Source organism: Hypomesus nipponensis, chromosome 22 (genome assembly GCF_054491055.1).
Source record: "Hypomesus nipponensis isolate SF chromosome 22, ASM5449105v1, whole genome shotgun sequence".
In the NCBI taxonomy this organism is placed as follows: Eukaryota; Metazoa; Chordata; class Actinopteri; order Osmeriformes; family Osmeridae; genus Hypomesus; species Hypomesus nipponensis.
The window spans coordinates 11,464,269-11,491,538 of NC_140382.1; the positions used below are offsets into that span (position 1 = coordinate 11,464,269).

The 27,270-nt window shown below is 43.1% G+C and overlaps 4 protein-coding genes and 1 long non-coding RNA gene across 7 annotated transcripts; 2 read left to right on the forward strand and 3 right to left on the reverse strand.

Annotated features, from left to right (window-relative positions):
* The first annotated feature begins 104 nt into the window (after positions 1 to 104).
* On the forward strand, positions 105 to 3,806 carry LOC146236477 (N-acyl-aromatic-L-amino acid amidohydrolase (carboxylate-forming) B-like). Its single transcript, XM_084686524.1, has 7 exons — positions 105 to 190; positions 1,342 to 1,568; positions 1,822 to 2,017; positions 2,287 to 2,380; positions 3,065 to 3,172; positions 3,262 to 3,374; positions 3,508 to 3,806. The coding sequence occupies exons 2-7, from the start codon at positions 1,342 to 1,344 to the stop codon at positions 3,703 to 3,705; spliced, it is 936 nt and encodes a 311-aa protein (XP_084542650.1). The 5' UTR covers positions 105 to 190; the 3' UTR covers positions 3,706 to 3,806.
* A 19-nt stretch (positions 3,807 to 3,825) lies between these two features.
* Positions 3,826 to 6,744, reverse strand: cldnd1b (claudin domain containing 1b). The gene is made up of 4 exons (XM_084686525.1): positions 5,795 to 6,744; positions 5,555 to 5,662; positions 5,311 to 5,448; positions 3,826 to 5,044 (listed from the first exon to the last, which is right to left on the reverse strand). Exons 1-4 carry the CDS (start codon positions 6,066 to 6,068, stop codon positions 4,824 to 4,826), a joined length of 741 nt encoding a protein of 246 aa, XP_084542651.1. The 5' UTR covers positions 6,069 to 6,744; the 3' UTR covers positions 3,826 to 4,823.
* A 1,340-nt stretch (positions 6,745 to 8,084) lies between these two features.
* glb1 (galactosidase, beta 1) lies at positions 8,085 to 14,428 on the reverse strand. Of its 3 annotated transcripts, none has more exons than XM_084686521.1 (16): positions 14,244 to 14,428; positions 13,436 to 13,599; positions 13,159 to 13,309; positions 12,979 to 13,039; positions 12,564 to 12,658; positions 12,205 to 12,385; positions 11,862 to 11,920; positions 11,606 to 11,727; positions 11,225 to 11,265; positions 11,023 to 11,135; positions 10,779 to 10,853; positions 10,547 to 10,636; positions 10,272 to 10,385; positions 9,609 to 9,740; positions 9,220 to 9,465; positions 8,085 to 9,021 (listed from the first exon to the last, which is right to left on the reverse strand). In XM_084686521.1, the coding sequence occupies exons 1-16, from the start codon at positions 14,301 to 14,303 to the stop codon at positions 8,776 to 8,778; spliced, it is 1,950 nt and encodes a 649-aa protein (XP_084542647.1). In that variant the 5' UTR covers positions 14,304 to 14,428; the 3' UTR covers positions 8,085 to 8,775. The 3 variants fall into 3 exon arrangements, with proteins under 3 accessions (XP_084542647.1, XP_084542648.1, XP_084542649.1); XM_084686522.1 differs by having other exon boundaries at positions 13,436 to 13,582; positions 14,244 to 14,391; XM_084686523.1 differs by having other exon boundaries at positions 13,436 to 13,582; positions 14,354 to 14,369.
* Positions 14,429 to 14,800: 372 nt separating this feature from the next.
* Positions 14,801 to 17,434, forward strand: ccdc86 (coiled-coil domain containing 86). The gene is made up of 5 exons (XM_084686292.1): positions 14,801 to 15,256; positions 15,334 to 15,544; positions 15,816 to 15,945; positions 16,790 to 16,864; positions 17,109 to 17,434. The coding sequence occupies exons 1-5, from the start codon at positions 14,974 to 14,976 to the stop codon at positions 17,244 to 17,246; spliced, it is 837 nt and encodes a 278-aa protein (XP_084542418.1). The 5' UTR covers positions 14,801 to 14,973; the 3' UTR covers positions 17,247 to 17,434.
* Positions 17,435 to 18,817: 1,383 nt separating this feature from the next.
* On the reverse strand, positions 18,818 to 20,271 carry LOC146236481 (uncharacterized). The gene is made up of 4 exons (XR_014741036.1): positions 19,795 to 20,271; positions 19,601 to 19,665; positions 19,349 to 19,494; positions 18,818 to 19,217 (listed from the first exon to the last, which is right to left on the reverse strand). It is a non-coding gene; the product is annotated as an uncharacterized LOC146236481 (long non-coding RNA).
* Positions 20,272 to 27,270: the final 6,999 nt, after the last annotated feature.

Here is a 27,270-nt window from a genome sequence, read left to right on the forward strand (position 1 = left end):
CTTGGAGCTGCTATTCTTTTAAGACTTAATGGCAGAGTAGTTCAACTCATGCAAGGCCATCCTGGAGTAAAGTTCCACAAAGTTTAAAGGTCATTGAAAGCTCACAGATAACTAGGTCAGACAAGTAAAGACATGTCACAGAGAAGCAAAGGAGCCAGTTTATAGTGAATATTCTTAACCAAACCATACGGTAAGACAGACCACACCATGTTTAGACTACCCTACAGTTCTTGTTATGCGTAGTCTGTCTCCAACAACTAAAGTAAGACCATTTTAGGAATGTTACATGTACTGTGAGAAAGCATATGTTTTATTGAGTGGCTGTCAGTTTTTGCTAGATTGAATAGGTTTGATTGCTAGTTTGAATGTGTCAGTGTTAGTCAGTGTTCTGTGTCAGTTTTCTTGAATTTAATTACGTGTTTTTACTTTCACAGAATAATCTATCAAATTACCTCTGTAATAACCATAAAAATAGAATTGTGTACATGTTACAGGGGGGGGGGGGGGGGCGCAACCAAACGTTTTAGACACAATATGGCATTTGCCAAATTCTTTAGACACTTAAGACACCATATTAATCTACTTATTAATTGATTAGCTAATAACTCCAAGACTGTATTGTTATTTATAATTAAACATTTAAGACACTGCAGGACTTTAGATGTGCGAAGACTGCAAAGTTTCAATCTTTATGACACCAAGGAGTGCCAAGTAAAAAAATATATATAAATACAGAGAATGCAGTTTAGAATATGCCCGTGATACAGCAAACTGAAAAACTGTGAAAATCATGAAATAGCTTAACTAAAGTACACTTTGAGTCAAAACTTAGATCAGTAAATAGAAAAACTTGCACGAAAGAGTGTTAAAACAAGTATATTAGTTCAACCAAACAATAGTTAGAGGTTTTTCTGGAAAGCAATAATGTGTATAACAACTGTATTTCAATCCAGTCATTCTGGAGAGGGAACCTTGTATAAAAGGTATCTTCCTACTAAGAACATTGACATGTTGATACCATCATGCCAAGCAAAACCCCTTTTATTTCAATTACACAAGATGAAATTGCAATGCAGGATGAGCAAGAGCAGGAGAAAATAGTGCAACCCCTAGTGAGGCATTAACTGACATAAACTAGACAGTGTAATGAGTGATGAAACTGCCTCTAATCATTGTCATGGGCAATGGTTTTCATCGGCCTCTGATGATCTGTAACCTATAAAGCCTACCCCTTTAAGCTATCCATGAGTAGTCGACTATTGAACAGTATCCACTGAACTGTGACATAACTTTTGTTGATATAGCAAAGGTTAAAAATCACACCAAACTTACTTTCACCAGATGGAACAGGTCTCTCTCCCTCCATTGTCCCGGGTCGCTGTCTGTGGTGGTACCCATGGCAACGAGATGTCAGGAGTGTATGTGGTGAGGGAGATGCAGAGGCAGAAGGTGGAGAAGGTGGGATCAGCTTCAGTTACCACAGTGATATCCAATCCGCGAGCTGTGGAGGTCTGCAGGAGATACACAGATACAGATCTCAATCGTTGTTTCACTGATGATATACTCAGGTAAAGAAAGCAGAAAAAATCCAAAAGAAAAGACAATAGAAAAAAAGAAACAATCTGTGATCTGTTATTCTGTGATTATTTGGTATTCCTGTCTTTTTCCGATGTCTCACTCTCTTTCTCTCTGTCTTCCTCTTTTCAGAGCAGCCAGTCCAGGCTACTCCCTCTAGAAGGCATACCATGAGACTCTCACAAAACATGCCAACACTACTCTTTCTCTCCTTTCCTCTTCCACGTCTGTTCCTTTTCTCCCAAGCTCCCCGGTGACAGATGCCAGCCCATATGAAGTGGGTCGAGCCCAAGAGCTGAACATCCAGCTGGGGCCCAAGGGGAGTGCAGAGGCTGTGGACTTGCTTTGTGACCTGCACAACACCACATCCAACATGGGCCTCTGTATCATCTCCTATTCGTTCTCTGACTGGGTCTGCCTCCACATCTACAAGCACATCCAGGTCAGCTGAATCTGCACAAAGTTAAATCATAAACTTTAGTGTGTAAAAAATCATCTGCAGATTGGACTCCAATGCATTTAATATCCAATAAAATTGATTACAATCCATTACAGGGATTAAAAAGGGGCAATTCCAATTGTCTGTGGTTCAGACAAACTGTTGAACTGATAACAGAGAAGATAAATTGTCAATCTCAGCTGCTTCTATTGTGGAGCAAGAGGCTTATTCAGATTCATACAAGACATGTGCCTTTTTTTATCTGTTCTCAGAAGAAGATAACTTCTATGCCTGTGAGGTTAATCTTGCTGGATATACCCCTTTCTGAGGCTTACTCCCAGGAATCTCTGGGAAAGCATGGCATAGGTACGTGTCTTAGTGTGTATGTCAGAGAGATACACACTGACAAAGTATAAGTGGGTTGGATGCACTTTATTTTGATAGGATTATGCTTGTGTGGATGTCCAGGGTCATGGAGTTTCTATTTACAATTCCATTACAACTCCCATACATATTTCTCAAAGTATACTGATGAATAAAGTGTTTGGTCCATCTCTTCACTAACGGAGTGACTACATTCGGTTGAGATCTGGAAGTATTATCAATTTGCAGATAGGGAGAGAAAACCAGACCTCTGACAATAAATGACAATAAACACCAGGCTTAGGTCTAAAATATGTCTGTCTCAGCTCTGAAGGCCGGAGGACCATTTTTTATAGGGCATAAGAAAGTAAACACAGAGGCAGTAATGGTGTTACAAAGAAGTCACAAAGAAAGAGATTCAAAACTCCCAGTCCATGACCACTCTCAGAGCAGAGATCATAGTTGGAGCTCTCCCTGTAGTCATCACAAGGGACGTTTACCCAGTACTTTTTCCTGACCCTGGACATCTATTCAGCCTGACAAATAGACAATCAACTCTTATCAATAGCAAACGCACATGACAACATACCAACTAGTATCCAATGACAAGTTCTATTGATTAGTGAACATAAGTACACATGAAATTCAATTTATTCCACAAAACATTTCTAATTTCTCTAACTGCAGCAATTGAGGTTGGTCCACAGCCACATGGGGTGGTCAGAGCTGATATCTACAACGCGATGAAAGAGGCAGTTGATCAGACACTAGACTGGGTCAAAGATTTCAACTCAGGTACTTGAGCTACAACTCCTAGATAACACACTGTAATTGCCTGTAAGAAACACTATATTATATAAATCCTCTCATCTTATCTCACCCAGGAAGTGTCTTTGAAGGGGGTAAATTGGAGGTGTTCACTTTCATGAGTGTGGTTGACTACCCAAGACACCCTGAGACAAATCAAATCATGGCAGCTATCCACCCCAAACTACAGGTACTGTACATGAAAATCCATCATCTAAATTTGCCCCAAAAGTGTTGTAATAATAAGGGCCACCTATATTTACCAAAAGTAAAGTTTTCTTTTTTTATTGTACTCAGTTTTATCATACAATTACACTTTCTAGGACAGAGACTTCTGTCTTCTCCAGAAGGGGGACCCAATTTTTCTGTCGTTTTTGGGAGAAACAGTGCATTATGAAGGGGAAGAGCCACTCTATCCATTCTTTGTGAACGAAAGAGCATACTACGAGAAGAATATTGCCTTTCGCCTAGCACGGAAGAAAATTATAACTATTCCATGCTTGCAAGTGAATAAAGATTGAGGAATCTTTCCTCATCTTATGTAATTTCAGTCTCAATGTAATGGTTATTTTTTATCTCAGATATGTCTATGTTGTAAACAAATGTGAAGTTAAATGGACACTTGCAGACACATTTGTCAGTTCCTTTTTGAATCATTGAGTCAAGCACCCTCAATTCATTTATTCAAAATGTATTCATACACACACAAATACACTGTGTGCTTTAAGCTGAACTATATATAAAACACTTAAAAAATCCACAATTCAAACCACAGTAAACTGTATTGTTGAGTGAGGTATCCGTTTCCCAAGGTAACATGGGGGTTATTGCAGTCTGAAAAAAATGACACCATGGACATCAAAATACGTAAGATAGCTGGAGTGGTATTAAATAAGTAAGGATGATTTACATTCAAATAAACATTCGTAATCATAAGTGACAATAATTTTGAGGGAGTGGTTACATTTCGGTAAGTGACATTCGATCAGCATATACCACAAACATTTATGAAACCAATTATTATCTGATCAAATCATAGTTAAATGTAGGTTAAATAGTCTCTAGAAGGTTCAAGCATTTACAGAAAACAAAAAACATTTGGGATCATCCACATAATGGCTGAAGTAACCTAATCATGCATACATTCAGCAAGCTACTGTACATAGTTTAGGAGTGATGGCAACAGATAAAGGCAAGAAATATATGCATTTATTTTCACAATTATTTTTCTTGAATCGAAGTGGACAGAAAAAATAAAACTAAGTAGAAAACATCAATTCTAAATAAACCATTATTCATAATGGGTGTGGGTATAGGTTTGGTGAGAGAAACTTCCAATATAAAACAGTTTTTGTGGATTATGCCCAATTTAAAGATTGTACTGGCAAAAGATGGGATTCGGCACGGTTATGCTTTTAGGTGGAATATGGGATTTGAAACTGTAGGTAATCCCTATTATCATTCAGGTGGGTATTAGATGAAGAGGTTCTTAGTTTCACTCCGTAAGGTCTGTATTTAGGATTGCCATGACAACCAACTTGGCTATGCTACTAGTTGTGGTTATTGTAGTTCATTCAACATTGCCCCTTGATGTTTTCCTGTAGGCAGTGACCTTGTGGGTAATGAATTTCTTGAACCTCTATGCCACCCTGTACGCGGTCATACGGGTGTAGGTCTGTCGGTGGCTCCTTGCAGCCCACAGGAACAAGGCAGCAGACATCATCTGTAGTGGAGAGGAGATGAGGGCCAGGTAGAGGGACCAGCCTAGTGAGCCATCCACACCCTTGGGCAGGACTGAGGCCCTGTGGAGCAGGTCCATCCCAGCCAGGAAACAGCACACAGTCCCTAGCGAACACAGTCCTGTAGGGGGAAGGATAGGAAAGCCATGTGTTAAATGAAACTCACACTTAAGCAGGCTTAAGCGTGACGAAAGGTCTCAAATCAGAGACCCTTTCAATAGAGAATCCACATTCCTTCCCTGTGTTCATACTGGGAAGCCACCTCATGATACAAAATAGATAGCCTCCCTACAGCCAATCTTTAGCTATTATCCTATTCCATTTCATACAAAATTTACAGAAATTTGGGAGCGAGCAGAGCAGTGACAGACTGTACACGCCTCTCACCTGCCAGTAGGTGGAGTACTCCCACTCCCAGGGTGGGGGTGAGGCTGCGGCACAGGCAGGCGCACACCCCGATCAGCCCGCTGAGGAAGACCAGGGCCAGGGACACAAGGGGCAGTAGGAACTGACATCTCCACAGGTCTGCTCCCACAGAGGCAGAGAGAACAAACACATTGGATTAAAGAAACATCCGATTAAGTCAGTGAGTGTATGAGAGTGAGGGTAAAAGTGAGGGAATGGTTCTCACAGGTCCTCAACAGGTCTTCTCCACTGTTATGGTTCCCTGGTTCCTTATACTTAGGATTAAACTGTTGTGGCAGAGTGAAGCTCACACACTGGCTAACCATTGTGGGATCTGAGGGATAAAATCATAAATCATATATTTGCTGAATGTGATACTATATATGAGCAGAGATGTGTAGCCTATGAGTGTTTGTTTGTGTGTGTGTGTGCGTGTCCATGGGACAGGACATAATCCCATCCTCACCAGGCTCTTTGACCCTGTGTGACTTTCCAGGCACCAAGATACATCTCCACCACAGTCCCAGAATCCCATTCAACTGGAAAAGAGTGTCACTGTAGGCCCTCTCATCAAACTCGCCACGGATGAACTCTGAGATGTTGCTAGCTTCGTTTTTTGTAGTCAGACTGTGATACTGGTACCAGTGCTGGGTTCCGATGGCGACAGATAAATAGACTGTAGCTAGAAGGCTCAGAACTGACCCAATGACCAGGGCTGTCGCATAGCGGTTATCTACCATGGCTTACGGTAGACCGAGAGTTTGCTGTACAGTAAGTGGGTATGGGCGGGATTATGTGTGATGTCTTGGTTGAAGTCTTGATTGTCTACTTTTTTTCTGCAGCTGTGTTCTCAGCTGTGTTCTAGGATCCCTACTGCCAAGAGTCGTTTTTGGTTGTATTCATCTTCATGCCTCGACCAAGCAAAGCTCCAACAGGACCTTTTCGGTTGGATTGTGCCTACAGTAATTCGTGTTCGTTTTATACAGAATGAAAGTGGTTCTCCTCTCACTGAATCACGACCAGGTACAGTTGAGGTACAATGGATCACGTTAGACTATAACTAAATGGAACAAACGTAAGTACAGTCAGTGTAATCAACGTTATATCGACGGCTAGCTAGTCAGTATGTAGACTAGAGCTTGAAAGCTAGCTAGATGTACTGTACTAGCGAGTGAATTAGCCCAAACGATACCAAGGGCTAAATGCAGGCCAATGCATCTATTAACAATTTGTTATTTATATTGTAGCTCTAACTATCTAGCTAGTCACATAGACATGTTAATGGATAAGGTCAATACAAAACCACAACTAATGGATATAGTTTTAGCTGTGGTAATAGCTGTATTTCGTACTCACACGGAGCCCCTTTCCGGCTGATCGAGTGTGTGTACTTCTAGCAGTAGGCCTACCGGGGGTTGTTGGGCGACTAAACGTCAACGTGTGTCTGGGTAATGTAGTTTTTTAGTTTAGAAATATTTTAGGCGCTTCATAAAAGTACATCTGTAGAATCAGAATCAGAAAGGGATTTATTCGCCATGAAAGTTTGCACAGACAAGGAATTTGCGTTGGCAGGAAGGTGCATACAGTAAACACATAGGAATTTTAAATTTAAATATGTGGTCTAACTATACTAAGGATACATAAACTAGCAATACTAAGTGGAATACAATTAAACTAAAATATACAATACAATATAAGTTGCCATAAAATAAAATATAAGTTGCCAATTTACAATATAAACTACAATATAAAATACAAATATTACAGGAATTGAATGAAGTGCAAAATGTAAATAGTTTTAAGACATGAAGTCATTAAAGTCAGTGTGAGCTCTTGGCCTTGTTGAGGAGGCCAACAGTAGAAGGGAAGAAACTGTTTGTGTGGCGTGAGGTTTTGGTCCTGATGGACCGCAGCCTTCTGCCGGAGGGGAGTGACTGAAACAGGGAGTGTCCAGGGTGGGAGGAGTCCGCCACAATCTTCTTCACTCGCCTCAGGGTCCTCGAGGTGTGCAGGTCCTCGAGGGAATGCAGATTGCAGCCAATCACCTTCTCTGCAGTGCGGATGATACGCTGCAGCCTGCTCTTGTCCTTGGCAGTGGCAGCAGCGTACCAGGTGGTGATGGAGGAGGTGAGGATGGACTCAATGATGGCTGTGTAGAAGTGCACCATCATTGTCTTTGGCAGGTTGAATTTCTTCAGTGGCCGCAGGAAGTATATCCTCTGTTGTGCTTTCTTGGTGAGGGAGCTAATCTTCAGTTCCCACTTGAGAACCTGGGAGAGGATAGTGCCCAGAAAGCGGAAGGACTCCACAGTGTTGACTGGGGAGTCACACAGGGTGATGGGGGTCAGTGGGGCTGTGTTCTTCCTGAAGTCCACAACCATCTCCACTGTCTTGAGAGCATTGAGCTCTAGGTTGTTCTGGCTGCACCAGGTCACCAGGTTGTCTGCTTCCCACCTATAATCGGACTCGTCTCCACCAGAGATGAGCCCAAATAGGGTGGTGTCGTCCGCAAACTTCAGGAGTTTCACGGACGGATGACTGGAAGTGCAGCTGTTGGTGTACAGGGAGAAGAGCAGAGGAGAACATACAAATTCTCCCTGCATTATGCAAACACACAAACTCCAATAAAGATAACACTGAATCAGCTAACCATAATAACCTTTATCAGCGGCTGCATCATGGGCACAAGCACTGAAAGTGGTTCAAAGAAGACCTACACCAGTGTCTGCTTACATATTTGATAAAAAGTACGCAAATTATTTGACTAAAATCTGCTTTTTATTTCAAGTATTTTAAAAGTTTGAAAAGGCTTGTGCATTACAATTCCATGTTATATACATTGCTATGATTTCCTAAGGATTTGTGAAAAATGCAAAATAATTACATTTTGTGATTACAAAAAAGCCCAATGATACATTCCATAAAAACAGCAGATATTGAAGAACCCCTGGCAGAGAGGAGTCACTAAACAAAACATCAAAAAAGCAGTTCAGAATTTGGCACATTATCCTGCCATGCTTTTATAAATTTGCAGTTAAAGTCGCTGCATTTTACAGTACTCACAAATTAACAAGCTAAACTGACTGTCGCCAACACTCAAAGTACTGAAGTTCTGTAATTTGAATAAAAGCAAGTGTAAATTAAAGTGAGAAATATCACAGAACAAAATTAACGAGGTAGTATAATCAGACTTTAACCTTTTAAAGTTAAATATATGTTTTTAAAGATTATAAACATTAAATGCCACATCAGCTAATATAGTATTTATACAAAGAACACAGAACCTGATCCAGTAGTTTGAAGTATAGTTGTCCTCATAGTACCTACACCAATAAAGTCTCTATGAGCCACATGGATACGGCTGGGTCGATATAGGACAGGGATATAATGAATAGTGCAAGCTCTAGTGCAAACTGTCCATTTCCTGATGTGCATTGGCGAGGAGAATCACAGCCAATCCTTCTTGTAAAACAGTGTCCCTTTGTGATTGTCCTCTGACTTGACCGTCGCGTTGAGGACTGGGGTGATGGTGAACTTCACAGTGCAGGGCTCGGGAGTGCCCTCAAGCTCAAGAACTGTCACGTTATTGGGCATGGCTGTGCTGAGGATACTGGCAGGCACATACAAGGTCACCTGAGGGCCTCTGGAGGGCCAGTACCGGCCTAAGTTAAAACCATTGATCCAAACCTGTCCCTGATGGTAAAAAACAAAAAAACGAATACATTTAATACAGATAGATATAGATAGATTACATTTGATAATGCATTATGTGTTGGATATGTTTCACGCTAATTCCATACATAAATATGTGATTACCTAATTAATTACAACAATGTAAAAATGCATAATTAATTAAATCTTTTCATAACCAGGAGCCATGTTGAAACTTGCCTTCTTCCAGCCAGGGAAATAAATGTAAGTGTCCTGGGGCAAGTCTGGGATGCCCTCAGGTATAGCAAAGCTGCCTACATAGAAGGCTGGAGGGGAAAGGTGGGAGGGAGGGGCAGCAGTGATAGACCCCTCCAAAGAGTCAGTTTTCCAGAGGAGTCCCTGGCTGATGGCCTCATCAATGCTGAGACTGTATGTGATCCAACCCTCAAGCACATCTGCTCCCAGAGTCAAGTTGGATACCAGTCCCTGGGTGATGTAAGTCAAATTCACAAAGAAATATGACCAGTGACACCAATCACAGTTTTACCAACAGTAGCAAAATACAAAAACATCATTGCAATGACTTTGGTACCGCTCAAACTAACGCTCAACTAAAAGTGGGAAAGAACCTTAAAGTCGTTGATCTCTTTTCCATAGTTGACCCTTCCCATATTTTCCACTAGAATGTCCACCTGGCTGCCAGCCTTCCCCGTGACATTCATCGTCTGGGCTTTGTTTCGTTCAAGGATTCCCACGGCAACCTGATTAAAGTCACAACATTACAATTCAGGGGTCAAAATGTATTTACATAAACTGTTATTTAGCCTGGGAACCAGACCCATCTACAAGCTTATGGTTTCTTTGCTCTGGCGGATGAATCTGGCTACCTTCCCATTCAAGCATATTTCCCTCTGGGATGAAAGGTGCTGGGCCAATCACAACTATTTATCTGATATGGGGTGGGTTTAATACAATAGCTGTACAGAGGAGTGCTGTTGAGGCATTTTCATAACACAAGATGATAATTTGTAGCTCTGATTGTATCTATCCAATTCTATCAAATTGCATCCAGAGGCATTTTGGTCTGCACCCATTGAGAAAGCCCTTTGGATATAACAAATTAACTGAGAGGTTCCAGACTAATACATGTTTGCAAATTGGTCTGGCCATTCCAGGCTAGTGTGAAGTGAAGAGAATAACAATCTATTTAAAAAAAACAGCACCCTCTTGTGTTTGTACTCAGAATTGACAGCAGCATTTAAGAAACACCACCCATGACACCAAGAACTCACCCCATTTATTGACACGTAGGCTCTGTCGTGGACTCCATTCAGGGGAGAAGACAGAGGGGTGGGAGAGCTGCAGTCAACAGGTAGTATAGTCCGATAGAGAACAAACCCAAATACCTAACGGGGACAGGAAAGAAATATCGCAATTAAGAGGTTTATGTATATTGTTAAATACATCATATCAAATATACATTTTCAGATTCTGGAATTATATAAAAAAATATTTTGTTGTATAGTCACAAAACATGGGGATCGGTCAATACGTTTTTCGGGAGTACCTGCTTCATGTCAATAAAGTTAAGAGGGTAAGTGCTTTTGACAGGTCCAGAGAAAGACAATATTCTTAGGGCATCAGTCACGGTCTGGTACTGTAAAGGGTAGGACAGAGCAAATCCAATTCACCTCAAACAAGAAAATAAAGCTTGGAAGATCCAAGTGCATATCAACAATACCCAATCAACAATAGCCATTGTTAAGTATATGGTTCTAAACATTTTGTCTGACCCTCACCTTCTTCATTTGTACAGGTCCATATGCATATTTAGGAGTTGTCGGAGGAACTGGACCCTCTGGAATCTTGTTGTACTATTTAGATGAAGAATAGAAACTGGTGTAGGTTTTGTATGCCTTTGAAACTATAAAGAATGATCAACTGCTTGTTCATATTCAGTTTCTTATTGTGTTTGTACTGGGACCGTCTGACTGTAAAGTTCTGGCACAGAACTTAATTTTTTTTTAAGTCTAAGCCACATACCATTTTTATCACATCTCGGATGGCAAAGTACTTGTCTGTAAGATCTCCAGCCTCTGTTAGTGGTGCGTTGTAATCGTAGCTAGTAGGCTGAGGGGCGTAGGGTGTATTGGCACCTAGAAACACCGGTAGATCTTATTAACCGCCCTCAACATGATCATCATCTCCATCAAAAGAATGGTTTGGCAACCGAAGGACCACTCACCATTCCAGTATTCAAAATTCGTCCCCCCAATGAACATGTACCTGCAAAGATACATGTGATGCTTACAACCATATAATTTGTTATTAATGACTAGTAACAGCCTAACCATGTATTGGTTTACATTCATGTACACCGTTTATTGTATTCATGTGCAATGTACATTCATATTTTCCCCTACCAACTTCACTACCAAGCAAGGTCTATCCCCAGCCTCCCGGCCATTTCTGCCTGTCTCAGTCTCATCTACCTATAGACCTCCATCTATGCTTTTCACAATTACAATAACTAATAGCTATTCACTACTAGCAGATAATCAGAGGCGGGTCCACAGTTTTAATGGTGTTACTGTGGTTAGTGCCACAGCATTGGTGGGTGACTCACATGTTCACATTAGCACCCAAGGCGAGGATCTCGTTCAGGGACTTTGCTACGATGGAGGTGGACACTACCGCATGGGGCTCCCCCCAGTGGTCCAGCCAGCCAGTGTAGAATTCGGAGTTCACCTATAACAGTAGATATCAGACAGTCAACTAAAAATATGTGCTATACCAAGCACAACAATAAACATCTCAAACAGAGGGGATATGGTAGTCTGTATGTACTGTATGCATGCATATACTGTAGGTAGGTGATTTACCAGAGGGCCGTGTGGTTCGGCATGTCTTTGTACTTCAAATGCAGCAGACACGTTCCCGCCTAGTCATGGAAACACCCACACAAATCCTTGTCATAGACTCAATGTTAAAGTGACATACAGTCTGAATACTGGATCCAAATACAACAAATAGGTAGAGCTTATCAACTTATCACATCAAACCACATGTGAAGTATGCAAAATCTGCCCATTTCTTTTTCAAATATCCTCTTTGAAATAAAGAGTGAGCCATTACAATGATGAGCACAATTAACAATTGGAGCTCATCTTGACCACATTTACATCAGCAGCCTACACTGATCCAGCCTCTAACCTCAATCTGTACCTGGTCCAAAGTCCACAGTGGCATACAGCCCCTGTATGGAGCCACACTTGAGATAACCCAGACCAGCACCATCTGTGGTGAACAGCACCACTTCATCTCCCAGGTGGGAACGGAACAGCGCAATGAGATGACGAAGGTAGTTGTAGTCGCAGGCAAAGTAGCTGCCGTACTCATTCTCCACCTGACGCAGAGTGGTGTTTGTGTGTGTGCATGTGTATAAGACAGGAGACAGGGGAAGAGTATTAAACCACCACATGATTAACAAGGTAGTGACTGAAAATGACAACGTTCTTCATTCGATATTTGATAATGGGTTTTATTGTGGCCTGGTTCTACATTAGGATACCAGTCCCTCTTACCTGAACAGTGATGATGGGTCCCCCATTCTGATAGAGGAAAGGTTTTATCATTGGCAGCAGCTTCCCCATCCACTTATCAACAGCAGCAATGTAGTCTGAAACATAGGGATTTGTTTGTTCTCATGTAAAAAAAAAAAAAAGCATAGCTACAACTTATGGTACTGTGTCTGCAGTCTTGAACCATAGCCTTTACAAACCATGACTGATAAATATTTTGGAACTTCAAAATGGGAGAACCAGGTATGGGTTCTAAGATGAATCTAGTCCAAACCAACCAGAAAACTTCTCATCAGTGGGCTTTCTCACAGAGCAGTGTGAAACCATTTAATGTTCATTTGTAACATACAGTATCAGGCATTTACATTATATTGTTATACTACTTAGTTTATGTACTTATATACACTTGATATAACACCTGGATCTGAAGAACGCAGGACGATGTCTTTCTTGTTGAGCAGCCAGGCAGGTAAGCCACCCTTTCAAACAGACAAAGTGCTTCACAAGTATTGTACAATACAAGGCGCTTTGCAATGGGAAAAATTACTACAACCATATAGGTCAGACAACCACACCATACATCCACAGACATTCTCACCATGTCCCACTCTCCACATATGTATGGTCCTGGCCTGAGTATGACCAGGAGGCCCAAGTCATGGGCAAGCTGCAGGAAGTGATCCAGATCTCTGTCTCCGCCAAAATCATACCGGTTTGGAGACGGCTCGTGGTAGTTCCATGGAACATATCTGAAAGGAAAGCACATAAATGGATGGGCTTGTATGTATTTTGCGGATTCAATGGTCTTTTTTAATACTACTACAATTACAACACTGTTAGTCCTCTAACAAATTGTACAAGATATGCGTGCATACGTCTGGATGGTGTTCAGTCCTGCCATGTACATCTTCAGCAGCCGGTCTTTCCAGTATACTCTAGGTATCCTGTTGTAATGGATGCTTCCTGAGATGTAGCGGAACTGTTCCCCATCTTTCCGGAAACAGTCGCTCTTGTAGTCCACGCTAAAGGTACGGAGAGACTGAGAACAATTACAAATTATCCTTCAAAATGTATTTAATAATCACATCCTTGCCTTTTCACAAGTGGACATGAGGAAAGCTAATAAGCATGTGATTGGCAGTATAATATCACTATGTTACCATAGTGATTAGTCTTTGCTAGATACACCAATCAGAATGATCACAACTGCTGACTCTGTTGCACAATCCCATGTGACAGACAGGCTTTTACAACAATGGAATAGCCTGTCAGGTGATGTCCCTAAACAGTTAACAATCTATCCTTCCAATACTTGAGATTGTATTCTGTGATTTATGCTGGTGGAGAGACATACAGAAGAAATAAAAAAATACATTAACAAAATTATCGTGGATTTTTCGAACTATTAATTGCGACGTTTACAGTAAACAATCATAAAATCACCAATCAGAGCAGCCCAATTACTTAAGTATAATAAATGTGTACCAGACAGACAATAAACATTTCTTGTTCTTAGTATTCATAATAGCCTACACCAGATAGGCTACTACTAAAGTCTACTTAGTGCATCCTTCTGTACATCCTGGAGCTGTTGCGCTATACAGCTAACCAACATAATTATGTGACCGACAGGGAGTAAGAGTCTAAGCAAACTTATATTGAGGATTTGAACTGGGTACTTACTGTACACAAAGCAAAGCAAAGCAAACTCAAAAACAGAACTCCCACACCGGTGACAGCCATTTCTCAGAGGACACAGCTTGTTGCTCAGCATTCAAAGGCACTGTGCCTACCTAGATCACAAGACGAGACCGCTGTCAGAGCAGTTCTCTCAATATTAGACATTCTCTGCCGCTGTCATCTGAACCAGGAAGCGTGCGGAAGTCACATGACCAGTATGATGGGTATTAGGTGCGTTCGACTTCATGCAGCACCGGCGTCGCCTGCAGCCGCCTGCAGCCCGGCTGACTTGAAGCAGCCAATGGTATTCTCAGCTTCAAGGCATCCGACTGCAGCCGGCTGTCGGCGCCGCCGGCGATGCATGAAGTCGAACTCACCTATTGCCACATTCTGACCACATTAGGTACGTTCGACTTCAGTAGCGCCGGCGGCGCCGAATTGAAGCAGTGAATGCCATTGGCTGCTTCAATTCAGCCGGCTGACACCTATTAAAGCGAGCGAACAGAACCAAGTAAAAGTTGTAAATGCGGAAGTCAACTATATTGGACAAGGCGTGTAGTGACATACTTCCATCAATAGGCGGCAAGTGTGAGTCTTTTAATGAGGAACTACCAACACGTGTGTATACGTGTGTTCTTAGCTACGTCTGTTGTTCTTTAAAACAGTTTTTAACAACATTGACGTCTCATAAGTTTGTGGCGATCGTTGCATATATTCATAACTTCGTTTAAAGATGTATATGAGTGAAGAAATTACCCAATACGACCCGAACGAGGTAGAAGAGGCCGAAGTAAACCCAGAACTCGAGCTTCCTCCTGTGGTAACACGGACCCGTAGTGGACGTAGAGTGCGAACTCCTGCAGCCCTTCTAGATTCTGAAGTACCCAGCCTCGTGAAGACTCCCAGTCGCAGAACTAGAAAGTCTGCTATTCAAAAGTTACCTGAAAACAAGACAGGAAATCATAACACGGAACCGAATACAACCATTCTAGCTGTAAAACAAATGATTGAGTCTCGTGAGTATGCATACGTCACGCCGGCTGTTTTGTACAGGGCTGCAACGTTTGTGTTTACCTCTCTCCTGTGTTCACAGCGACCATGGTTAAATCCGATGGTGTATCAAATGATGCATGCAACGAGAAAGAAAACGATGCCCGCACAATACCAACAGAATTAACTACCCGGCCGCAAATTAAAACTGCGAAAAGAACAAACCATATGGAGTCAAGTGAGAAACGGAACTCGAGTATACCGCTGGGCAAGCCTAAATCTGGACGAGTATGGAAAGATCGCAACAAGCAAAGGTAATATAGGATCAAACAGACAACATAGTGAAAACGTGTTGCCAAGTTGTCACGGCACTATTTTGTGAATACTGTAAAACCGGTTACGCCCTTTTTTCTCTCTTTATTTAATATCCTGAAATCTCAATGCCTTGAATGCATGTAGAGCACCAGCACATCTGCAGCTCATCTCGTAATTTGTCATTGATCTGAAGGAGTAAAGACATGTTATTTGTCATTTTAAAGTCAAATGATCAATACGCCTTGACTAAATGTTGTATTTGTATTCAAGGTTCTCTGCTTTGCTAAGGGATAAGCCACTGCGTTCCTCGTGGGAAAAGAAGATGGAGGCCAAAAAAGGAAAGGAGATGGTGAAAAAGTATTCTCTTCAACTGAAAGAGGACAAGGCCAGAGAAAAAGAGGCAAGTAACAAGTAGTGATGTTACGCTCGATACCGTTCTCACGAAGCGGTATCGACCTTTGGAAACAATTGGTACCGACACAAATGTGTCGAGCGTGGCTTCAAATTGGCAAAAATCACGTGATCAGAGTCGAAGTGTCGAAGTGACGTCACACGAGCAGCTGAGACACACGGCATTTTATTCAAACGTTTAAAAAGACATCCGAAATCACTAATATTCGTAGGTTATAGAGAGGAGACATAGGCCTATTTACAGACGCTATAGAATACATTCATTGACAGAGCCAGAGATACAGACACATTGCCAGAGCTAGATAGACAGAGATAGATACAGATATGAGATAGTTGGTGTACACAAGCACATAGCCTATCTTTCTCTAGTTTTACCAGCCTTCAAATGTGGCCATCCCTTTCCCGGTTACAAAAGCATGTTCCAAAACCTTAACCCCTAGCTTACATTATCATATAATAGGCCTAATGTATTCGATTAGCATATACTTCCACTAAAACTTGATTCCTTCCTTCGCTCGATACAGTCGCCAAACCATAAACTGACCAGCAGATATCCCTATGGAGAAGATGTATAGAACGCTTCGAAAAAGCGATACTTTTGTCACATAGCTGTTGTTCGGAAAGCTTTGTTTCCCCCATCACTAGTAACAAGTGAAGACTAGTTTAGGCACGTCCTCTCGCTCATCAACATCATGTTTATGGTTATTCCATGATTACGAACAAATGCTCAGATCGTACGTGAGTGTCTTGACTGAAATATATTTCAACAATTGTTTTGTCAATTGTGTTTTTTTGTGTGCCAACATCTTGTATTGTTGTTTTGCCTTACGCAGGATAAGAGAAAAAGGAGGGAAGAGAACTTAAAACGACGTGCAGAGAATGAGAGGAAGGCAGAGGTTGTTCAAGTGGTAAGTGAACCATCCCAACTGAACACTTACCTAATTTTCTCATATAGGCCTACTGTTGCACTTTTAGTTATTTTCGCATACATCGTTATTCTGTTTTCATGTCACCTAAAATCAAGTAATAAACTATTCCAACTGAACCTCCATTCTGCACCTTTCATTCCCAGGCTAACTGGGTTAGTAAACGGGTAACTGTAGACAAAACCTGGCAGTACATTTTTTTTCTACATAACATATTCTTTCGCAGATCCGAAACACATCAAAAATCAAGAGGATGAAAAAGAAACAACTGAGGAAGATTGAGAAAAGGGATACGCTGGCCATGCTGCAGAAGGCAAAACCCAAGACCCCAAAGGCTCCAGAGAAAGTGATCAGTAAATATTGATTTGAGTGGGACGTTGAAATATGGTTAAACACACTATATTGATTGTGTGTATGGGGTTGTAAAATCTAACCATGGATCTGTGGGTTAACACATATGGTTGGATGGGATGTGTACATTTTATTGACACTGGAAATTAACATCTGATCAATTGTGTTCCTATGTTTTTCAATAATAAACATATACATTTCCGATGTCCCATATTGTGGTTTTTCAGCCATACAGGAAAGTGAGAGATTTTCCATTTCATGTCATTTGTTTGTGATCAAATAAAACATTTAAAAAATTGATTCTTCTTTAAACACAAAGTAGATTACATGATATCTGAGGTGGTTTCTGTGAAGGATTTATAACTAGTCTGTGTTGTGCTTCCTAACTTTAAAAAGAGCCAGGAAAGGAAAATTAGCCTTTATCAGTCAAGCAGACAACAATGAAGTGGAGTGAAACTACGGATAAAGAGAAAGTAGAAAAACGTGCTTAATTATAAAATACACTACATAACTGATATTATTAGCAAACATGCTAATGTATGCTTCCTGAAGTGCTATTGTACGAAACCAGGATAAGGGCTGACTTCATGCAGCGCCGCAGGCGGCTGCCTTGAATCTGAGAATGCCATTGGCTGTTTCAGTCAGCCGGACTGCAGGCGGCTGCAGACGACGCCGGCGCTGCATGAAGTCGAACGCACCTAGTGCCTCCACTGGTACTTTACAGTAGCTAGTGGTACATGCCAATGCCTCTACTGGCACCTAGTGGTACGTGCCAGTGGAGCTACTGACACGTGACAGTGGCTAGTGGTACATGCCAGCATAGACATAATAAAGAATACCAGTTAGTGGGCTGGTCTGGATGTAAATTTTGGGGCGTGACAAAAGGCGCGTTCGACTTCATGCAACGCCGGCGGCGCTGACAGTCGGCTGCAGTCGGCTGCCTTGAAGCTGAGAATGCCATTGGCTGCTTCAAGTCAGCCGGGCTGCAGGCGGCTGCAGGCGACAACGGCGCTGCATGAAGTCGAACACACCTAAAGATACAGACCAGAGCCAAAAGCGGCTGTCCCCGGACTGACGTCAGTTGAAAATCTAGCGTTTTACAGCCAAATGTTTTCATTTTGAGATTGGCATAGGAAAGACGTGTCAATGGACTTTGAGGTTAATTTTACCCACCGAACTGTCGTTATTCAACTATGACAAGGTAAAATCGGTTTTGCAATCAATCACCCTTTTAAAGTATATTAAAGTCACATTTTGCCAGGTTCAATGCTGTATGGGGGTCAGATGGCTGAGCGGTTGGAAGTCGAGCTATTAATCAGAAGGTTGTTGGTTCGATTCCCAGCTGTGCAAAATGACCTTGTGTCCTTGGGAAAGGCACTTCACCATACTTGCCTCGGGGAGAATGTCCCTGTACTTACTATAAGTCGCTCTGGATAAGCGCGTCTGCTTAATGACTACATGTTTGCCAAAATATGAAAGAAATAAATATTATTATGAACAAACTTTATTCTGGGAATTACTCAATACAAAAATCATTATTTAGATTTGATGACAGCTCAAACTTTTCAAAAAGGTTTCATACATCACAAGCAACTATAAAGGTTAAATATAAGAGGATTTGCATTACAGAAATTCAAGCTTTTTAATTTGCGTATCTAGGATTATTTAGTCATTTTTTTGATTACATAATAGATTGTGCTATTTGTTTTTAATTCGACAGTGCTACAATTTCAAAGGAAAGGGCAAAAAAAGTCTGAAAAGATCTACGTCAAAATGTACAGAAAGTTGACTAAAGTGATTGGTAGTAGAAAAGTGACCATATCTACAGGTCTGCTCCTTGCCATTGAACCGCTGGTGGTGAGTGCTGTGGCAGATTGAGTTGTTTTACTGGTACTTGCAGCTGTACTTGTGGTTGTAGCAGCTACTGTGGAATTAGTTGCCTCCACAGTTGTAGGAGTTAAAATAGTGGAGGCATTTGGTTCAGCTATTGTGGGAAAGAAGAAAAGCATTGTTTGTTGCAAAACATTAAACTGAGTTCAATAAAATTGTTAACATTTCTAGTTTTTTTACATATATGAACATTATGGAAGTATTTAGATTATAATCATTACAAACCTGCAATAATACTACCAGTGATAACATTCAGGAAAACCAGGGATTCATTTAAAGATGTTTTTAATGAGTCTGCTGCACTGGTGATGCTTGGAACTACACTCTCATTCTGGAATATCAAGTTGGTTGTGACCCCCACTGACCCAGGCCTGAAAATGAGAGATTCATTAATGGATTGTTAATCCTCAAGCAATAGAGCATGAATACATTGAAAGAGCCAACAGTAACCTAAATCTCCGGTCACGGATCACTTACCAAAATCCAATAATTATGCATCTCAGGAAAGTGAAAGGGTATCGCATCCTGTATCCCCGATTCAGCTAGAAGAAATGAGGGAAAAAATTGAATGATTATTGCACAAAGAACATATGAAAACATGAATTCTTGTAAAAATCTACGTCAAAAGATTTTCCTATTGAATTGAAATGACGTATTTTCATGAGATTTACCTCAGCTGTGACATTGGCAGCCAGTTCTTGATATTGCGACGACTTTGGGTTGTTGTATTCAACTATGAAAACCCGCACCAAACGCATCCTCAGAAAAAGGTAACCCTCATTTTGCTGAGGGGGGTCTGTTGATGCGACTGTTCTTGTGGTGGTTAATCTGGTAGTGCTTGAAGTTTGTGTCGCAGGTATAGCGGTTGTGGTTGTGGATGTGGATGTAGTTGAATGTGGTAGGGAAGTTGGGGCTGTTGCGATACTTGTATTTAGTGTGACGGTTGGGGTTGAGATTGCCATTGTGGTGTGTGCAGTAGCTATGGTTGATGCCATTGTTAAAGATGTGTCAGTTGTAGATGAATATGTTGTAGATGTCTGACTGACAGTTGGTGAACTAGTTATCTAGAAAAGACAATAAAAGATTGGATATATTAGTTGAATGAACAGAATTTGATTGCCATATGTTTAACATGCAGGAGTTCAAATAATGCCTTCATGTTTACTTTTGATGCATGCATGTCATTCTAACATTGTATTTAGTATTTGTGATGAAGACTGATTCCAAGAAAACCTAGGCTTGGCCTGTGTTGAGGGAAGTCCTTCAATACACAATCTTGTGTATTGACACAAACATTGTAATTCATCCTTACATTAAATGTAGAATCCTTGAAGCAATAATGTGTCTCTTTGAATCTTTGAAGACGTTTCACTCAAAGTAGCATTGATGTTGTCAGAGTGGATGAAAAAAAACAGGGTGTCCTACTGCATCTGGTCACATTTTACAGTATATAAAGCAGCATGCTTTTCTTGCTACTCCGACCAACAGCGCTCTGCGCAGTGTAAGATACGTCACATTAACTGAACTACATATACGCCAAAGTAACAGCAGCAGTGCTCTGCTGATTGTCCTCCAACAGGATGGTTAGCTATGCATGGTTTTCTATCAGATGGCTGAGCGGTTAGGGAGTCGGGCTATTATTCAAAAAGGTGTTGTTTCGATTCCCGGCTGTGCCAAAAAACATTGTGTCCTTGGGCAAGGCTCTTCACCCTACTTGCCTCGGGGACAATGTCCCTGTACTTATTGTAAGTCGCTCTGGATAAGAGTGTCTGCTAAATGACTAAATGATTAAATGTAAATGTATCTCCAAGTAAAAAAATGTTTTGCCGCCACCACTTTTCAACAACATTTTGCGTAACCAACTTTGAGAAATGTATTGTATGAGCAAGGCTGTCAAAGTTCAAGGCGTGATATTATTATGAAGTTTTTTGCCCCAATTGCATGCATACTTAATGCAACAGTATATACTTTGTATGGCCAGCAGCAATATACTAAAAGTAAAAGAAAAGTGTGCGATTTGAGATACAGGGCCAACTCACTGTAAATTGTAGTTAACAGGCCAATATTTGTTTTGTATATTCTGTATATATATACATGTACTTTCTGGCTGTATACCTACACACACACATATATATATATATGTATATATATATATATATATATAAGTATATATTAGTATAAAATAAAATAGTAAAGTGACCGCAAGTTTGGGTCTTTCTCTTGCCATAGTGCTGTCGGAAGTTTGAATGGCGGGTGATGTCAAACTTGTGATGCTTGTAGAAGAAGCAATTGTGGTCGACGATGGCAGTTCTGTGAAAAAGAAATGGTTGTTTGAATACACATTTTAATTCAATGACCAACTTCTTGCAAAGCATCTACGTTACATTGCCTTTTTTTGGAAGAGTAAGCTGCAGTACTGTGAAAGGAGCTGATGTTCTGATTCATATTAATGAACTTCTCATTGTTGTAATACCTGTGGTGGTTGAAATGGTAGGAGCATTTGTAGTTTGAACAGCTGTGATTGTTGTTGAAGACACTGTAGTAGTTGTAGGTGCAGATGTGTTTGTAGTGGGAGCAGTTGTTGTTTTTTGAGACTCTGTTGCGATTATAGGTGCAACTGATGTAGATATAGAGGCATCTGTGGTTGTTGTTGGAGAAGCTGTGGTTGATGTTGGAGCCACTGTGGTAGTTGTAGATGCAGCTGTGTTTGTAGTGGGAGCACCTGTTGTGGTTGAAGGTGCAGCTGTGGTTGTTGTTTGAGCACCTGTTGTAGGTGCAGCCGTTGTTGTTTTTGGAGCCTCTGTGGTAATTGTAGGTGCAACTGTGGTTGTAGTGGGAGCAGCCGTTGTTGTTGTTGTTGGAGCCTCTGTTGTAGTTGAAGGTGCAGCTGTGGTTGTAGTGGGAGCAGCTGTTGTTGTTTGAGCCTCTGTTGCGATTATAGGTGCACCAGATGTAGATGTTGGGGCAGCTGTGGTTGTAATGGGAGCAGCTGTGGTTGTTGTTGGAGCAGCTGTGGTAGTTGTAAGAGCGGCTGTTGTCGTTGTTGGAGACTCTGTTGTAGTTGTAGGTACAGAGGTGGTTGTAGTGGGAGAAGCTATGGTTGATGTCAGAGCCGCTGTTATAGTTGTAGGTGCAGCTGTGTTTGTAGTGGGAGCACCTATTGTGGTTGTAGGTGCAGCTGTGGTTGTTGTTGGAGCCTCTGTGGTAATTGTAGGTGCAGCTGTGGTTGTAGTGGGAGCAGCTGTTGTTGTTCTTTGAGCCTCTGTTGCGATTATAGGTGCACCAGATGTAGATGTAGGGGCAGCTGTGGTTGTAGTGGGAGAAGCTGTGGTCGATATTGGAGCCACTGTGGTAGTTGTAGGTGCAGCTGTGGTTGTACTGGGAGCACCTGTTATAGTTGTAGGTGCAGCTGTGGTTGTTGTTAGATTCTCTTTGGCAGTTGTTGGAGCAGCTGTTGTTATAGTGGGAGTAGCTGTGGTTGTAATGGGAGTATCTGTGGTTGTAGTGGGAGCAGCTGTTGTAGTTGTAGGTGCTGCTGTGGATGTAGTGGGAGAAGATGTTGAAGCTGTTGGAGGCTTTGTGGTGGTTGTTGTAGGAGCCTCTATTGTAGTTGTAGGGGCAGCTGTGGTTGTAGTGGGAGAAGCTGTGGTTATAGTGGGAGCAGCTGTGGTTGTTGTTGGGGAAGCTGTGGTTGTAGTGGGAGCCTCTGTTGTAGTTGTAGGGGCATCTGTGTTTGTTGTGGGAGCAGCTGTGGTAGTAGTGGGAGAAGCTATGGTTGTAGTGGGAGCAGCTGTTGTAGTTGTAGGTTTAGCTGTGGTTGTAAAGGGAGCATCTGTGGTTGTAGTGGGAGCAGCTGTTGTAGTTGTAGGTGCAGCTGTGGTTGTAGTGGGAGAAGATGTTGGAGCTGTAGGTGTAGCTGAGGTTGTAGTGGGAGAAGATGTTGGAGCTGTAGGGGCAGCTGTGGTTTTAGTGGGAGAAGCTGTTGTTATAGTGGGAGCAGCTGTGGTTGTTGTTCGGGCCACTGTGGTTGTAGTGGGAGCAGCTGTGGTTGTAATGGGAGCAGCTGTGGTTGTTGTTTGAGCAGCTGTGGTAGTTGTAGGAGCGGCCGATGTCGTTGTTGGAGACTCTATTGTAGTTTTAGGTACGGAGGTGGTTGTAGTGGGAGAAGCTGTGGTTGATGTCGGAGCCGCTGTTATAGTTGTAGGTGCAGCTGTGTTTGTATTTGGAGCACCTATTGTGGTTGTTGGTGCAGCTGTAATTGTAGTGGGTGCACCCGTTTTGGTTGTAGGTGCAGCTGTGGTTGTAGTGGGAGCATCTTTTGTAGTTGTAGGTGCAGCTGTGGTTGTTGTTGGAGCCTCTGTGGTAATTGTAGGTGCAGCTGTGGTTGTAGTGGGAGCAGCTGTTGTTGTTTGAGCCTCTGTTGCGATTATAGGTGCACCAGATGTAGATGTAGGGGCAGCTATGGTTGTAGTGGGAGAAGCTGTGGTCGATGTTGGAGCCACTGTGGTAGTTGTAGGGGCAGCTGTGGTTGTACTGGGAGCACTTGTTATAGTTGCAGGTGCAGCTGTGGTTGTTGTTAGTGCCTCTTTGGCAGTTGTTGGAGCAGCTGTTGTTATAGTTGGAGTAGCTGTGGTAGTAGTGGGAGAAGATGTGGTTGTTGTGAGAGCAGCTGTGGTAGTAGTGGGAGAAGCTATGGTTGTAGTTGGAGCAGCTGTTGTATTTGTAGGTTTAGCTGTGGTTGTAATGGGAGCATCAGTGGTTGTAGTGGGAGCAGCTGTTGTAGTTGTAGGTGCAGCTGTGGTTGTTGTTGGAGCCTCTGTGGTAGTTGTAGGGGCAGCTGTGGTTGTAGTGGGAGCAGCTGTGGTTGTTGTTGCAGCCTCTGTCGTAGTTGTTGGGACAGCTGTGGTTGTAGTGGGAGCAGCTGTGGTTGTAGTCGGAGAAGCTGGGGTTGTTGTTGGAGCCTCTGTGGTAGTTGTAGGGGAAGCTGTGGTTGTAGTGGGAGCAGCTGTGGTTGTTTTTGGAGAAGCTGTGGTTGTAGTGGGAGCAGCTGTGGTTGTTGTTTGAGGCTCTGTGGTAGTTGTAGGGACAGCTGTGGTTGTATTGGTATTAGCTGTGGTTGTAGTGGGAGAAGCTGTGGTTGTAGTGGGAACAGCTCTTGTTGTTGTTGGTGCAGCTGTGGTTGTAGTGGGAGCAGCTGTGGTTGTAGCGGGAGATGCTTTGGTTGTAGTGGGAACAGCTGTGGTTGTTGTTGGTGCAGCTGTGGTTGTAGTGGGAGCAGCTGTGGTTGTAGTTGGAGAAGCTGTGGTTGTAGTGGGAGCAGCTTTGGTTGTTGTTGGAGCCTCTGTAATAGTTGTAGGGGCAGCTGTGGTTGTAGTGGGAGCAGCTGTGTTTGTTGTCGGAGCCTCTGTGGTAGTTGTAGGGGCAGCTGTGTTTGTAGTGGGAGCAGCTGTGGTAGTAGGGGGAGAAGCTGTGGTTGTTGTTGGAGACTCTTTGGTAGTTGAAGGGGCAGCGTTGGTTGTAGTGGGAGCAGCTGTGGTTGTAGTTGGAGAAGCTGGGGTTGTAGTGGGAGCAGCTGTGGTTGTTGTTGGAGACTCTTTGGTAGTTGTAGGGGCAGCTGTGGTTGTAGTGGGAGCAGCTGTGGTTGTTGTTGCAGCCTCTGTGGTAGTTGTTGGGACAGCTGTAGTTGTTGTTGGTGCAGCTGTGGTTGAAGTGGAAGTAGCTGTGGTTGGTGTTGGAGCCTCTGTGGTAGTTGTAGGGGCAGCTGTGGTTGTAGTGGGAGCAGCTGTGGTTGTAGCGGGAGATGCTGTGGTTGTAGTGGGAACAGCTGTGGTTGTTGTTGGTGCAGCTGTGGTTGTAGTGGGAGCAGCTGTGGTTGTAATTGGAGAAGCTGTGGTTGTAGTGGGAGAAGCTCTGGTTGTTGTTGGAGCCTCTGTAGTAGTTGTAGGGGCAGCTCTGGTTGTAGTGGGAGCAGCTGTGGTTGCAGAGGGAGAAGCTGTGGTTGTAGTGGGAACAACTGTGGTTGTTGTTGGTGAAGCTCTGGTTGTAGTGGGAGCAGCTGTGGTTGTAGTTGGAGAAGCTGTGGTCGTAGTGGGAGCAGCTGGGGTTGTTGTTGGAGCCTCTGTGGTAGTTGTAGGGGCAGCTGTGGTTGTAGTGGGAGCAGCTGTGGTTGTAGTGGGAGAAGCTGGGGTTGTTGTTGGAGCCTCTGTGGTAGTTGTAGGGGAAGCTGTGGTTGTAGTGGGAGCAGCTGTGGTTGTTTTTGGAGAAGCTGTGGTTGTAGTGGGAGCAGCTGTGGTTGTTGTTTGAGGCTCTGTGGTAGTTGTAGGGACAGCTGTGGTTGAATTGGTATTAGCTGTGGTTGTAGTGGGAACAGCTCTTGTTGTTGTTGGTGCAGCTGTGGTTGTAGTGGGAGCAGCTGTGGTTGTAGCGGGAGATGCTTTGGTTGTAGTGGGAACAGCTGTGGTTGTTGTTGGAGAAGCTGTGGTTGTAGTGGGAGCAGCTTTGGTTGTTGTTGGAGCCTCTGTAGTAGTTGTAGGGGCAGCTGTGGTTGTAGTGGGAGAAGCTGTGGTTGTATACGGAACAGCTTTGGTTGTTGTTGGTGCAGCTGTGGTTGTAGTGGGAACAGCTGTGGTTGTTGTAGGTGAAGCTGTGGTCGGATTGGGAGCGGCTGTGGTTGTAGTTGGAGAAGCTGTGGTTTTTTTTGCAGCCTCTGTGGTAGTTGTTGGGACAGCTGTGGTTGTTGTGGGAGCAGCTTTGGTTGTAGTTGGAGAAGCAGTGGTTGTAGTGGGAGCAGCTGGGGTTGTTGTTGGAGCCTCTGTGGTAGTTGTAGGGGTAGCTTTGGTTGTAGTGGGAGCAGCTGTGGTTGTTGATGGAGACGCTGTGGTAGTTATAGGGGCAGCTGTGTTTGTAGTGGGAGCAGCTGTGGTAGTAGTGGGAGAAGCTGTGGTTGTTGTTGGAGACTCTTTGGTAGTTGTAGGGGCAGCGTTGGTTTTAGTGGGAGCAGCTGTGGTTGTAGTTGGAGAAGCTGGGGTTGTAGTGGGAGTAGCTGTGGTTGTTGTTGGAGCCTCTTTGGTAGTTGTAGGGGCAGCTGTGGTTGTAGTGGGAGCAGCTGTGGTTGTTGCGGGAGAAGCTGTGGTTATAGTTAAAACAGCTATGGTTGTTGTTGGTGCAGCTGTGGTTGTAGCGGGAGCAGCTGTGGTTGTAGTTGGAGAAGCTGGGGTTGTAGTGGGAGCAGCTGTGGTTGTTGTTGGAGCCTCTTTGGTAGTTGTAGGGGCAGCTGTGGTTGTAGTGGGAGCAGCTGTGGTTGTTGTTGCAGCCTCTGTGGTAGTTATTGGGACAGCTTTGGTTGTTGTGGGAGCAGCTGTGGTTGTAGCGGGAGAAGCTGTGGTTATAGTTAGAACAGCTATGGTTGTTGTTGGTGCAGCTGTGGTTGTAGCGGGAGCAGCTGTGGTTGTAGTTGGAGAAGCTGTGGTTGTAGTGGGAGCAGCTGTGCTTGTATTGAGAGCAGCTGTGGTTGTTGTTGGAGCCTCTGTGGTAGTTGTAGGGGCAGCTGTGGTTGTAGTGGGAGCAGCTGTGGTTGCAACGTGAGAAGCTGTGGTTGTAGTGGGAACAGCTGTGGTTGTTGTTGGTGAAGCTGTGGTTGTAGTGGGAGCAGCTGTTGTTGTAGTTGAAGAAGCTGTGGTTGTAGTGGGAGCACCTGTGGTTGTAGTGAGAGCAGCTGTGGTTGTTGTTGGAGCCTCTGTGGTAGTTGTAGGGGCAGCTGTTGTTGTAGTGGGAGCAGGTGTGGTTGTAGTTGAATAAGCTGTGGTTGTAGTGGGAGCAGCTGTGGTTGTTGTTGGAGACCCTGTGGTAGTTGTAGGGGCAGATGTGGTTGTAGTGGGAGCAGCTGTGGTAGTAGTGGGAGAAGTTGTGATTGTTGTTGGAGACTCTTTGGTAGTTGTAGGGGCAGCTGTGGTTGTAGTGGGAGCAGCTGTGGTAGTAGTGGGAGCAGCTGTGGTAGTAGTGGGAGAAGCTGTGGTTGTTGTTGAAGACTCTTTGGTAGTTGTAGGGGCAGCGTTGGTTGTATTGGGAGCAGCTGTGGTTGTAGTTGGAGAAGCTGTGGTTGTAGTGGGAGCAGCTGGGGTTGTTGTTGGAGCCTTTGTGGTAGTTGT